Source organism: Crocuta crocuta, unplaced genomic scaffold (genome assembly GCF_008692635.1).
Source record: "Crocuta crocuta isolate KB4526 unplaced genomic scaffold, BGI_CrCroc_1.0 scaffold229, whole genome shotgun sequence".
NCBI classification, from domain to species: domain Eukaryota; kingdom Metazoa; phylum Chordata; class Mammalia; order Carnivora; family Hyaenidae; genus Crocuta; species Crocuta crocuta.
The window spans coordinates 709,773-724,646 of NW_027536464.1; the positions used below are offsets into that span (position 1 = coordinate 709,773).

At 33.2% G+C, this 14,874-nt stretch overlaps 1 protein-coding gene across 1 annotated transcript in view; it reads left to right on the plus strand.

The window, feature by feature from the left end:
- The window catches only part of VWC2L (von Willebrand factor C domain containing 2 like), a 147,525-nt gene that overhangs the window by 17,072 nt on the left and 115,579 nt on the right, over positions 1-14,874 (plus strand). Inside the window, exon 2 of the mRNA XM_077748526.1 lies at positions 4,930-5,059. Within this exon, the coding sequence (XP_077604652.1) occupies positions 4,930-5,059 (130 nt within the window). The remainder of the gene's footprint in view (positions 1-4,929; positions 5,060-14,874) is intronic.

Sequence of the window (14,874 nt, forward strand, 5' to 3'; positions counted from 1 at the left end):
AGTTCTAGAAAACTTTATTGCAACCATGTCTGTAATCAGATTCCACTTTGAACAAGAAAAGTAACCTAAATATTCTTTTAAATCTAGTCTTATGCTATAGCGCAATTTTACACTTTTTTGGAATTTATTTTCAGAAAGCCATCAATAAGTCTGCAAGTGAATAAAATAACAGTATTACAAGTTTTCTTACACATTTAATGTCCTTCACAATAACTCTGTGAAATTATTAATACTGTTATTCCCGTTTTATAGATTAAGAAACTAAGGCACAGAAAGCTTATCTAATTTTCCAAAGATTTCACAGCCAGTGATAAAGCATCTGAGACCAGAAGTACTAAGTACTTATTACTTCTAATTACTTATTATTATTACTTCTAAAGCTATAGAGAAATTTCTTCTAACCATGATATCATAGCCACCCAAACAAAGCCAAATAAATGAAATCTTGTTTTTCTAATTTTCCTAATTCAGGGTTTCCCAATTTGTAAGAATACTATTATTGTAAACCTCACCAGGTTAAAATAATAAACTGAACACTGCTATGTCCTTGTCACTTAGAGGTTTGAATTTGGGTAACAAATCCTAGGCTGTGACTATTTCCTCATGGGAGCTCTATAAACAATGCCAGTAACAGCCTCTACATAAATAATGATGCCACAAGATACTGTTATACAGACCAAACATCTAGAATTTCCTCAGATATGGAAAGTAAGCTGTTTTATTTTGTACTCAGAATACAAAATAAATGTGCATTTTCTACAAACATTTTGAAAATTCTATGCAACCAGTCTGTATTAACATGTTCTCATAATCCTATGTTGACTCTTAGTGATGACTAATTCCTTCCAAATTCTTACAAAGAGCATATTTGACAATTTTTCTGGAGCTACTCAATTATTCTAGTAAGCTAAGTTACTGGTTTTCAAGCTACTTTCTCCATTTTTAAAAATCATGGTGCATTCTACTATTCCCAGGGTTCGGGCATATCCCCTTCAATTTTATAAGAATTCTCAAAAATCACAGACAATGGCATTGGGATTTCAGCCTCAAGGTCTTCAAAAGTTAACCACTGAAAAGAATTATGTGTATTGTCATATTTCCATCTCTAATACCAAAAAGAAAAATTTGCATTCCACTTTCCTAAATCAATTTTTAGAAAAGAATCCTCTTTTATTCTATTAATTATAATATATATATATATTAGGAAATCTCTCTGGAATTTGGGGGCAGCTTGGACAGCATTTGGATTTTCCATGTAAATATATTCAGTGATAGCAGGAACTACAGATAAAATGCATGGCTCTACTTAAACAGAGTTCCACATTAGATATTCAAAAACTCTAAGCAGGAGGTGTACAGATTCATAACAGACATAAAATTATCAGATTATCTAATACATACATTAACACATTTGGCTTCTAATCTAAATTTTAATGAAAATTTATGTAAGGCTATATATAGTGACTGTTATTTTCCAAAGCTTTCACAGAAATGACATGTCTGTGAGATTTCTTAGAAAAAGAGTTTTCTTGTATAAAATTTTAGAATGGTGTCATTGAATCATGTTACTTACCAAATCTCTAGCTGACAAAAGCCATGTACTGGTTGTAATTTCACATGTTCTTCTAAAAAAAAAAGCGAGTGAGAATAATTTTATTCCAAGTACTTGTTCCGGTGTTCTCTGTTCCTCTAAGGATAGCTTTATTGTTTAATATTTAGTTTTATGGGGACATTTTCAGATTTAATCTATAGTTTTCACATTGGAGAGCCTGATAAAAGGAAATTCGCAACCAGCTCAGCATCAGATTTAGGCTGCAAGGTGGGAAGGATTTTTAAAGTAGGAACAATGTACATTGTTCACTCCCAGAGATTTCTTGCTGCTTATGCAATGTCTTTTCAGAAGTGCAAGAGAAAGCAGGGCCAGTGGAAGAAGTCAATTTGGACAAGAAATCAGTGGTATCTGAACTGATGAATTTTTGAGAGCAAAGTCCTGATAAGGCTGGAGAAGAAAGAAGGGGCTTTGGAGTAAGGTCAATGTGTTAAATTCAATGGAGCGTTCAGAGTAGGGGTGGGGCACACATGGAGAAGATGAGAAAAAATGGACTAAAAGAGATTATTTGAATAAAAAATTAATGAAAACAAAAGAGAAAATGACATGTGTCTGACAAGAGATTCTGGACCCAGGAAGGGTGTGGTATTTGAATAAAGTCAGATTCCAGGGAAGATTCAACGAAAATGTCACTTGGTGGCTAGGGTGATACTTTATTTTTCCAAATTATGTTTCTCATTATTCAAAATTCCTTCAAAAATCAGGTGTATCTTTATCACCAAACCTTGTAGTCATAGCTCTTCCTCAGAATATTTCTCACAATTCTAGAGTGTACACATCCAGTCTCCATTGGCTTCTCATAGATGCCCCTGGGTCTTTACTGCACCATCACCTGTTAGTGCTTCTCCCAGATACCCTCCAGTGTAGTTACAAGACTAAAGATGCCCCTAAGGATGTGAACCTCAGGGCAACTTAACTTCAACATACTATAGTTTTCTTACTAATTTACATTGTAGAAAGTTAAAAAGCTCTATGGCTCCATAATAACCTCTTTATATACTAAATTCCCTAGTGAAATTCTCTTTCTTAGCAGAAGTACATATCTTTCATAAATCAATTATTCAGTTCCTAATAATTGATTCCTAATGGATCTGGCCTGCATAGAGAAGGGTACAAAGCACTGGAAAGTGAACTAATCAAATGGGAGTACCCAGAATAGTGAGTCTTGCTATCATTGGCAGTACACTATAGCAGGTACACCCCCTGGGTTCAAACACTGCCTCTGTCCCTGGCTGCCTAGGACTGAGGAAGTTATTGACCCTCTCTCAGCCTATATCGTCATCTGTGAGATGGAGATAATAACAAATCTTCTTTCATAGGCTTATTATGAGAAATAAGTTGACATAGGTAAATGGGTTGGTATAATATCCAGTAGTTAATCATGTCTAAAAACATTGTTTGAGTCAGAATGGGGTCTTTAATAATCTGTGTTGGAAATCTAATAGTCCAATACATCTTTCTCACAGGCCAATTACTTTGAAGTAAACATTCTGCATTGGAAAATTTAGGGGCTTTTGGAGATTTTTTAAAGCCTAAATCAATCCACTAGAGTTGCACAGATCAGCCCATCCTGCAGCAAGAAAAGAACTAGCAAGAATGAACAGTCACAACTATGGAAGGGCAGGATGTGGAAGCCATATTAGTGGTTCCCTTTTTCTCTCATATTTACCATAAATGAAGGCCAAGTCCTTGCTGTACTTCAGAAGCCTATATCAAAATACTTCTTTGCAATTAACCAAGGAAAGGGGAACACCTTCTGACCATTTTTCTTGGGAGTTTAAGATATCACAGTGGGGAGTTGCAAAATAAGGAGTTAGAGCAACAAGAATTTTCCTCTCTCACAGGATTTCTCATATTTCTTCAACAAATAATATGCTATCGTATCAAGTCTTTTCCTTAATTTTCTGAGATTATTCAGTAGAGGGGCTTCAGGAAAATCCCAGCCCTTAGGACGATCTAATACATTCCTTTGATATACTTAACACATCTCACCACACGGTAAAGAGCTGAACTGTACCCTTCAATGAATATATTGACAATGTTAGCAATACTTTACCTACAGATTCTATGTCTAATTCTCATATTCCCACTAAATTGAAAAATAAAATAATTGAAAGCTAGACTCTCATTCTCCAAGCAGAAAACAACTGTAACTTTAATTTGAAAATAATTAGTTGAACAGCTTTCACCGTCACAAGTTACCTGAGTCAAGAAGCACTGATATTACCCAAATGGCCAGGTTGAAGGAAAACAAGAGCTGATATGGACAGTAGCAACTGAGACAAAGGCAGAGAGCTTGAATTAACACAATTTGCAAGTGAGGAACTATGGCACCATCGCATAGAACTGGAAGCAGAATTTTCTCAGAACAAACGGAATGATTTGAGAAGTAGACACCTGTATAACTTCTGGGACCTCCAACTTTTTATTCCAAACTCTGTTGCATGAGAACGGAGAGACAGAACTTATAAACATTAGAATGTCACAGAGTGGTCACTGCTTGAGATTATTTGTGGTATAGGCAGTTTGCAGAAAAGAAACAGAAAATCTCAAACTCACTCTTGGCTGGTAAGTACTGTTTAGACAAAAATTATTTTCTAAAATAATTAGAAAATTATTTTCTTTCCTCTAAATTAATCACTTTTCAATTCCAGTTTTAGAGTCTTTGACTCTTAACTAGTGGCTTTTAAAGTCAATCAATTTTAGTTAATTCACAAAAGCAAGCAGGCAAGATGAAAGGTATTCACTAAACCTTTCAAGAGGCAGTACCTGGGTGTTTGGATCCCAAATGCAGTCTATTCTAAAATTCATATGGGAAAAAACTGCCATTTAGAGTCTAGGTTAGCTTGAAAAAGCGTTCATACAAAGGGTAAAGATGTCCATTTACCATTTTCTTATTTCTCAGTAATCCTTTTCTTTCTTAAAGAAGAAAAGTGACAAATGGCAAAAATTTATTTCACATGTTCCAGTATCATTCCCGTTTACTAGAGGAAGGCAGAGCAATCAGTGCATCTGGAAACCAAACCAGGAGGTGACATATTAGTTGTCCCAACACTTCTTTGGAAAATAGGAACATAAGTGATAGGAAGAGTCATCCCAGAGTGCTCCAATTGCTCACAGCAACCAGAGCTCCACACGGCAACCCACTTTGGCTTGGATATCCAGGTTGCTTTCCATTGGGGAAGAATGATCATACACTTGGTAAATGGAGTGATACAGTAAAGCCAATATAAACACTGATGTTTTATCTTCTGACAGCATATGAATGTGCAAGCATTAAGTTATAGGAGAAAAGGGGCTAATTTTAGATTTGTTCCTAGCCCTCTCCATGTGAATGGTGTCGCTGTGAGCCCAGCAATGAAGTTCACTGTGTTGTAGCAGACTGCGCAGTTCCTGAGTGTGTCAACCCAGTCTATGAACCAGAACAATGTTGTCCTGTCTGCAAAAATGGTAAGACCATACTGCATTAGCATTCAAAGAGGGGTTAGTGCAAAATACAAATATTCCACACTGCCCACCATTTGATGCAAGAGCCCTCTAGATTCTCCTATGGTTCTTGAATATGGGTATGGCAAATTTATATTTTTATCCCAACTTAATGTGAAAACAAACCAGCAATGGGTACTTCATGAAGCTCTACATCTGGGGAATTAACACTCTTATAAGCTGACTTTGTTGTGATCCCTATTATTGACTGTTGATTTATAGGGAGAATATTGGAAAGAACACAGAACCATCTCTTCATAATGACTTAATTTCTTTCTTGTGGAAGCTATGAAGCAGTTCACCCCATTTCATAGTGCATAACTGAGGAGAGAGAGTAGGGTAAATGCCAAGTCCTTTGGGCACAGAACAAACTTTTGGTTTAAAGTTGAATTATCAAAGAAATACAAAATTCAATTATTAATGAACTTAAGTTGAAGTAAGAAAGACTAGAAGGTTTAGGGCTTTTATTGTAGGTTTTTATTACACTGGAATCTTGCTCTCATAGTAACTGGATAGGGGGAAAGTTGGTTTTTAAGATTATGGGTTCCTTTTTGGCCCTTATGGAATGGAGAGGTTGAATGCATACTATATGTAAATCACTCAAAATCAACATGATGCTGAAGAGAACACAGTGCAATGCCATATACCCAGGACAGCATAGCAGCAAAGCCAGTATCATGTTCTTCCTACTGGTCATGTGCTACCAAAAATTAACACTACACTATGTAACATTCCACAAATGTCCCCTCTGGGTATTAATATCTGCTTGAAAAACAAATCGTCCTAGCTCTTAATAACTGAAGTCACTCTAATGCTGAATCCCTGTTCTCATCTTCCTTGAGTTAGCAGTACTCATCTTCTTCCATTACTCACTTTATTTTTGTCCTGAATTTGTCACTATGTTAGTTCATCTGCTAATCTTTTTCTTCATGGAATTATAATTAGTAAAAGGAGGCATCAGTTTATTAAAGAAAAAAACAAAAGCAGTTCTAGTTGTTTTATAATAGTTCTTGTGTCTTGGTGTCTTCTCAAAGGACTTATAAAGAACACTTGTGACATTTTTGCAGGCACAATTTTACTGTTTCTCATCATATGAATCCACTGAGTTGAATATTAAACTGCTTCACTTGCCTTCTATTTTTACTCTTATTCCTCTCATCCAACTGACCCGTGTTTCAGTGACCATCTTTTCTGACTTAGAAGATGGAAACAAATATCATCCTGAAGTTCTAACCTATCTAATGTAGGTAAAGATTTACAATTTAAGACTTTATATTTTTTAAAGGGTTTTGAAAAAACTGGAAAAGATACAGGGAAGAACAATAAGATGATTTAATGGTTGAAAAATAGGACCTATGAGGACAGACTGAAGGAGTTAGCATAATTTGTCCTGGAGAAAAGAAGGCTCAAGGGAGACCTAACTGTCATAAAGTATATGAATGGTTAGTCTAAAGTGGAAGAGGACCTGTTATTTTTCATTTTCTCCAAGGACAGAAGGAAGAAAAAATCAGCTACCTAATCAATCTTCAAAAATAGGATTGACAAGTCTTTGACTGAAAACTGTTTTATTCTAGAAGCAACTGTCTAAACAGGTCCTTGAGGATCCTCTCTTCCCTAGGTGTCCCTGGTTGGCTTTGTTTCACATTTATGGTAAGCAAAACCATACTTAGAGTTAAAAACTCTCTTCTGGACATATTCAGAGTACTCACAGAATTAAAACATTCTAGACCATATATTTAAAACACAGGGTTTACAGGTGCACTACCACATCATCCTAGCTACCTCACACCAAAGCCTGTAATATATCCAGAGTTAATGTTTACATCAAATGTCAAATCAGCCACTATAAACTAATCACCTTTAATTTGATGTAACCCAAGATTATTGTACATTTCTCCGTACTAGAGTAGAAATCTGCCTTCAAATGAAACCTTATTTGTATAAAAACTTAACAATGAATGGACTTCAATTGTTCAATTAATTAGTAACCCATTAGTATTTCTGAAAAACATGTTGAGAAAACAAGATCTATCAGTTAAGTTTCCCAACATTTTGTTCATGATGCACTACAAAACCACCATTCCTGTTCCCTTTTGCCATTTCCAAGCAAACCTTTTTCTTTTCTTAATAAGGGAAATGAACCTGAATTAGACATAGCAGGAAGATGAACTCTTATTGTAATAAAACATTATGACATACTTTTTATTATTAAATTACACTAATTAGTCACTTGTGCTGAAAAAGTGAAGTATAATCATTGTCAAAGAAAAGCATATTAAAAATTACTGGAGTATCCCTATGACCACCGATGATACTGCTATTTTTACTGAGAGAATAGACAGCCCTGTCTTGCTTGCTTTCATTCTAAGCCTGGCCCAGAAAACAGAAACAGATGACCCATGTGTGGAAGAGCCAGGATGGGGTGCAGGGGAAGGGGAGAGTATATGTTTATTATGACAGAATACAACTGGAACAATTTCTTAAATTTCTAGCACATGGTAAGCCATTCTGATTCTATACAATAAGATTAATTTTCCTATTATAATGTTAACTATTCCTTAAAGTATGTCACCATTGTCTTAGATTGCAAAAAGGATAAAAATCTACCCTATGGGGATGAGCACTGGGTGTTGTATGGAAACCAATTTGACAATAATTATATTTTTAAAAAATCTACCCTATGGATTCAAGATACAGGCAACAGATCTTAATTTGTAAACAGTCCTATAACATTTTCTACATTTTCTTAAATCTTCATAAATATTGAAAATGTTTAGTTTGCATAAATGCTGATTATCTTGGCTGCCAAATACTTTGTTTTTGCATACTAAAATCAGTTTTCCTGCCTTTCTGGATTGTAACTTGCCAAGAGCAAGAGTCTTTAAAGATCTAAAACAAAAGTTTAAAATGATAGAATCTATCACACCTGACCCTAAGACTCAATATTCAGCTAATATAAAACTCTTCATTCTCAGATTACTTAAGAGCAAGCAAAATAATGAAATACAATAATATATGCATGGTTTTCCCAGCAAACAGTGGTTTACCAACGAAAATGTAACAATTATCTTTAGAAATAAATTTATTTTTAATATTATAAAGTAATCTGCTCCCTAGATAAACAGTGATGGCCTCCCTTTATTCTCTGTAATATAATTTGAAAGAATAAATTTAAAGACATATGCTTCTAAAAGAATTTTTCTAATGATATAACGAGAGAGAGAGAATTTTTGATTTCCTGGTCTTAATGATTACCTCAAGCAAGATTTCCAGGGAATATCAATGATTATAGCCAAGTCATAAACTCCATTCTTACTAAAGTTAGTTTAACATCAAGAAAACACTACCAATTGTCTGAATAAAATAGAAGCATTCAGGAAAAATGTGAATGACTGGACACACATAATATAGGAGGAGAAAGAGATGCTTTTTTATTTGGCAAGGCCTGGGGGGAATTGACAAAGGAATCTATTGTTTTTTAAAATGCTATTAAACATTTGCTTCTCCCTCCTCTATATGTCTGCAAGAGCTAGCAATCCAAATGCCTTCCTGAAAAATAGATTTCCTGACTGTCCATCTTTCCCCATGATTGTGTTACTTTCAGTCTGAGTCCCTCTTATGTGAATTAATGAATATTCTTTATGGTTTTCTGTCTTTATAGTATAAAACTTAAAGTAGCACATCATTTGTTTGAAGAAAACATTTTGAGTGTCACAAATATTTCAAATCTTTGGTAACTGACTATACTTTTTATTAACAAAATACTTGTGCATTAGAGCATCTGAATGACTAATTGCACTTTTCACATTTGATCAGTGTGTCAGTGAGTTCCATGTTTTCATTGGGATAGTCAGTCATTATTAATGGTTCTAAAGGAAAAGTCACTTTGTGGAAAACTGGAATAGACAGAAAGTACCCACAAAATCCTCCATATACATTGAGTGCGAAGTTTCCATATTCTTTCTAACTAAACTGATGTTGTCGTAGGTCCTATTCAAATATTTAACTCCTTTTCCCTTATGCTCTTCTAGTTTAGTAGTGATACAAATAAGACAGGAAATACACCAGCCAAAAGGGAAAATGGAAAGGAAGAAACCAATAGAGGGGAGGGCAGTGCAAAAATAAGAGGGGGGGGACCTTTATAAGTGCTTGGGAGCAAATGTTTGACACATATAATTGTTAACATCGCTAATATACAATAAGGTCCTTGAAATAAATGAGAGAAAAACAATTGTATAGAGTAGGAAATAGGCAAAGAATATATAAAGGAAAATCACAGAAGAATATCAAATGTCTAATACATATATGAAAATATCCTTTACCCCCCCAAGGGACCCAGGGAGATAAAAATTATAAAAATGATATCCCAATATTGGATTGATAATAACTTAAGATTGATAATATTCCAAATCAGTAAAGATATTAAAAAGAGGTTCAGGAAATGGTGAAACAACTTTTAAGCAGTTAGTTTCGCTCAATTTTTCATGTAACTTGAAGGCAGCAATCTCTCCTCTTGTACTTTTCCCCACATTCATGTACTACATCTTTACTGCATTTTTAGAGCAAAAAGAGGGGAGGAAAGTATAATAGTCCTTCAATGGAATAATGAAATATACTGCAGCCTTTAAAAAGACTCTACTGACATTTTTTTTACTGCTATGTAAAATAACCAAGCAGTATAGACTGTATATTATTTTATGTATAATATACTAATTTGTATTCTATAGAATACATTCATTTTAAATAATATATATTTTAAATATTTATTATATTTTGTTTGGTTTTGTATGGGNAGAAGTGAAAAGGTAGAGGCAAAGAACTTTGACGTTTTATTTCATAGGCCTCTTTACTGAATGGGTTTTCAAAAAACTGCCTTATTTTCTAATTTAAAAGGTTTTATTAAACCTTTAAATAAAAGATAATTCTAATGTTAATCAAGCTCTTCCAAGGACAGACAAGAACAAAATTTTCTTTACTTTTTTCCTGGAGTATAATATTTATACAAACCAAAGAATACAAACTAAGAAAACAAAAAATGGAGGACATCTTTACTTACAATTATTAATAGGGAAGTAATAAAATACAAAATCCCTGATCTAAAACCCTTGGGTTGTGGATTTTACAAAGAGAATGGAATTCATATTTTATATATACATTACATAGCCAGTGGGCCTAGGGCAGCATTCTTCAATCATTCACGTGGACATTTCTACAACAAGATATATAATAATCATAGGAGGATTGAATAGAGTCTCAAATCACATTTCAATCCCAACTGAGTTTTGGTGTCAAAGTTGTGAGGGGAAAAAAAAGGGGGGGGGGGGCGTCACAGAGCCCAATGCAGAGCTCCAGCTCATGAACCACGAGATTATGACTGAGCTGANTGTGGGAATGGGATCGCATGTTCATTTTAGCAAAAAGAGTCTAGAAGAGGTTTAAAATAATTAGGCATCCTGATAAGTGAAGTTTGCAAAGAGAGTTCAATATTAGAAACTACATTAATATAACGTAGTCAATTTCCAAAGTGGAGAGAAAGAGCATGCTATTCCTGTTGATACTTATTAGACATAAATCAGCAGAAACTAATAAAAACTTGATAAAATAAGATTAAGTGAATAATTTTTGCATGATAAAATGTATCTACCTCAGCCCAAAAAGAATTGTGCTTAATAGGTAAACACTAAAGGCATTCTCAATAAAGTCCGGAAAAGGATAAGGATTCCCACTATTATGTAAAGTTTCAGATAGATAGTAGATACGAACTAGCTAACATGATTACAAAAGGAAGAATTAGGAAGAAAAAAATTGGAAAGGAGGAGATACAATTGTTCTTATTTTCATATGATAGGATTATATACTTGAAAAGCCCAAGAAAAAAATATTGAAAACTACTATAAAGACAGTTTAGTAAGAGAGCAGGGTACAAAATGAATATACAGGTCTCTCTCTCACACATACATACTGTCTTTTTATATATATATATATATATGCATAAAGACATATATATATATGCATAAAGTAGTATTTCAAATCAATGGGAAAAAGAAAATTTGTAAAATAAATGATGTTGGAGCAAATGGATAGCTGTCTCAAAGAAATAGTTTGAAATTTCTACCTTATCTCACAATTCAGGAAATTTTTCAATTCAACAAAGATTTAAATATAAACTTATTTTCACAAACAGTACAAGAAGAGAAGCTGGATGATTTGATTTCTAATCTTGAGGCGGTCGATTTTAGTATATATGCTGCCTAAGTGAGCACGAAGTGGTCATATTTTAGAAACAAAAATCTCCACAGAGCAAAACAAAGACAAAACACCACTGTAAAAAGAGATTTAAAACAGGAGAAACAGTAATCCTATATTCCAAAGTGTTAATCTCAATCGCATATAAAAATCTCTCAGAAATTGGTAAGAAAAAAAGACCACAATTCTATTTGAAAAATGGGCAAAGAACTTCAAATTTTATTCCACAAAAAATTGAAACAAAAAACATAGAAAAATTGTTCAAACCAATTTTAGAAAAAAAATGTAAATGAAAATTTGGTAGCTTTCTTTTTTTACTTACACGTTGGCAAAAATCCTAAACTTTCATGTGTCACTTTATTGCCGATACTGTGGTCAAAGAGGCATGCTCTTCTATCATTGGTGGTTGTATAAATTCCCACAATCTCCGTGGAAGGAAACTTGACAATATATATCAAAATTACAGTGTTATATATCTTATCTCAGCAACTCTACTTCTATTTACAGATACTTGAATGACAAATGAGCAGTGTTGCACATTTCCTATGCTGCATTTCAAGTTTTAAAATAAAAAATGATAATTTATAGAAGCATGCTAGATTTAAATTATCTTATAACATGTTATTAGTTGGCAGTAAAAAAAAAAAAGAGCTTATTTCTTCCTTTAAATACTCAATGAGGTATTTGTAGTGGATTACAATTTAATGAACTCTCATTTACCTTTCATTTATTTTTTTCATCCCATATAATACGTTTTTAAACTTCAACTTCACATGGTTCAAATTGTGAAAATAATAGAAATCTATTTAGCAACAACTGACGTAAGCTACTTTTTAAAGAAAAAAAAAACATTGAAAATAACTGTTAATGTTTGAAGGGTATATACACATACAGTTTGAAAGTCACAAAACCTTACTACAATTTATTCAAGAATAACTAAGGAGATCTACCAAATTTCTAAATGTGAAAACTCAAATTTGTTAGGTTGCCATTTCTCTAATGATGAATTAAATGGAAATCTTGTCCAATTTTCTATGTGATATAATATTTTTGGCAAGTTGACAAAACTTGGAAATTTTAAGTACATGAAAAAGAATGTAGTTGGTAAGGTTGGGGAATTCAATCTACTAGATTATTAAACTAATGTATAAAGATATAATATTTTAAACAGTGGAACAGTGGAATAAAAATAGACAACTAGATTAGAAAATCAAGAATTAGCCCATAGTTTAGTATAGAGTTAAAGTGACATCTAAGTATCTATTGAAGGAAGGTATTATCCTAAAAAATATATTATAAAGGTTAATTATTTATAAGTGAAATTACATTCCTGTCTTGCTCATTATATAAAACTAAGTTTCATTTGGATTAAAGATGTAAATGGAAAAAAAATGAAATCATGAGGGAATTTTTAAAATAACATAGAGATTAACTCATTCTCAGGATAGGGATGGTCTTTCTAAACATAAAAACAAAAAATTTAGGCGTGCTTGGGTGGCTCAGTTGGCTAAGCTTCTGATTCTTCATTTTGGCTCAGGTCATGATCTCACAATTTGTGAGATCAAGCCCCATGTCTGGCTCTGTGCTGACAGTGAGGAACCTGCTTGGGATTCTCTCTCTCCCTCCCTCTCTGCCCCTATCCTGCTGGCTCACACATACTCTCTCACTCTTTCTCTCTCGAAACAAAGAAATAAACATTAAAAAATTATAAAAGGAAAGATTTGAATGAAATTTAGGTAACCTATAATTTCATCCTTAAATTTCTTCATAAATTAAAAGATAATATCTAGTTTGGGGAAGATAAAATACAACAGGCATTCTTTGTGCATTACTGGTGAGAGTGTAAACTAATAGATCCTCCCTGAAGGGAAATGAAAGTGTTCAGGACTTTGGTCCAGCAGTGTCACATCTAGGAAGTGATCAAAAAGAAATGATCAGATAAGCATTTAAAGATGTGTATATAGAGGTATTACATAGTCATTTAAAATACCAAAATTTGGAAAACCTTAAACCTAAATATTCAGTAATAAGGTGGTTGTTTTAAAAGCCATAGTATATCTACATAAAGTGACTACTAAGAAAATATTTACAAATAAACCTGTAGGAAAATATTAAGGACCATTCACCATATACACAAAAAATATATGTTCAGAGTATATTATTAAACTATGGGTTCAAAGTCAATGCATATATGACCCTATTTTTGTTAAAAAGAAAACAAATATATCATATGTATAGAAAAAGATGGGAAGAAAATATTTCAAAATGTTAATGGTACTTAACTCCAGAGAGTAGGGTAATAGAGGATTTCTACTTTCTTCCCTTTGCTTGTCCATATTATTCTATTTTACATATCCTATAACAAACATGTATTATCCCTGTGATTTGCAATTACTGTTTAAAAGAGAAAATAAATTCTTTAAAAAGATCATGTAAAATCCTTTCTATTTCTATAACTTAATAATTAAATAATCAATAATGTGTCACTTATTAGAAATGGCACTATAATTCTTTGTTATAAATTTGTACTCCATAAATTAACTAATAATTCTACCATTTGACTTTCAACTCCTGTAACTACGAGTTTCTTTACAAAGCATTTAGAAAACCTCATTGCCCATTTTATGCACCCATTACAGCAATTGCTAAAATATTCACTTAATTATTAGGGCGATTGCTAAAATATTCCATTTACATTTTCATGAAGCTATTTCACAAAATCAGCCTTTTTAAGTCTGAAAGTTGTATGCAAGTATTTCACCTTAATTTGATATTTTCTCACTTCCTCTTAGGTAGACAATTAGTAACAAGCGAAACATACATAAAACAGATACACTGAAGGTGAAAAATTTTCTGGCAACTGCACATCTTCATTTGTTACATAGCTCCTGAAATAGTTCATGATGAAAGCACATCCTATGAAAGGCAGCTTTAAAATCTGCATTTCATTGACTCCATAACTGAAGGTCAGAATTATCATATTGGTATAAAGTAGATGTCAAAACATAGTAATTATAAATAGCTATTTTAATGAGCCACAAACAATAATTTCCTATTGCTTTCATAAAGATTACTCCAAAATATGAAGGGAAATATTTATATTTATGTTGTCTTAAACCAACAGGATTCCTTCTTAATTCATCAGCAAATTAGACTTCAAAAACATTATTTTACAATGTTGACACAATGAAAATAAATGCCACATTTATTTCTTGCTAATCACATCTATTCTTTAATTATCACAGATCCCCAACCCTTCAGAAAATGAAGGAAGGCAGGCCAACTAGTTCAAACATGTCATGTCATGTCATGAACTTTTTCTCTGTGTTTCCTCCTCATCATAATAAGAAATGCTTAGGGACTATTTTTTTTTCCCTACAGAAACATTTGGAATGTTGAGTCCAGTCATCCCACAAGGCACACACTTGCTCCCTTGAGAACAGACATCTTAGGGAGTCATATGCACCCCTTCAAGTGTCATTGGTACTCTCAGCACACCACCCCACAGGACACCTGAGAGACCAGAGGAAGGG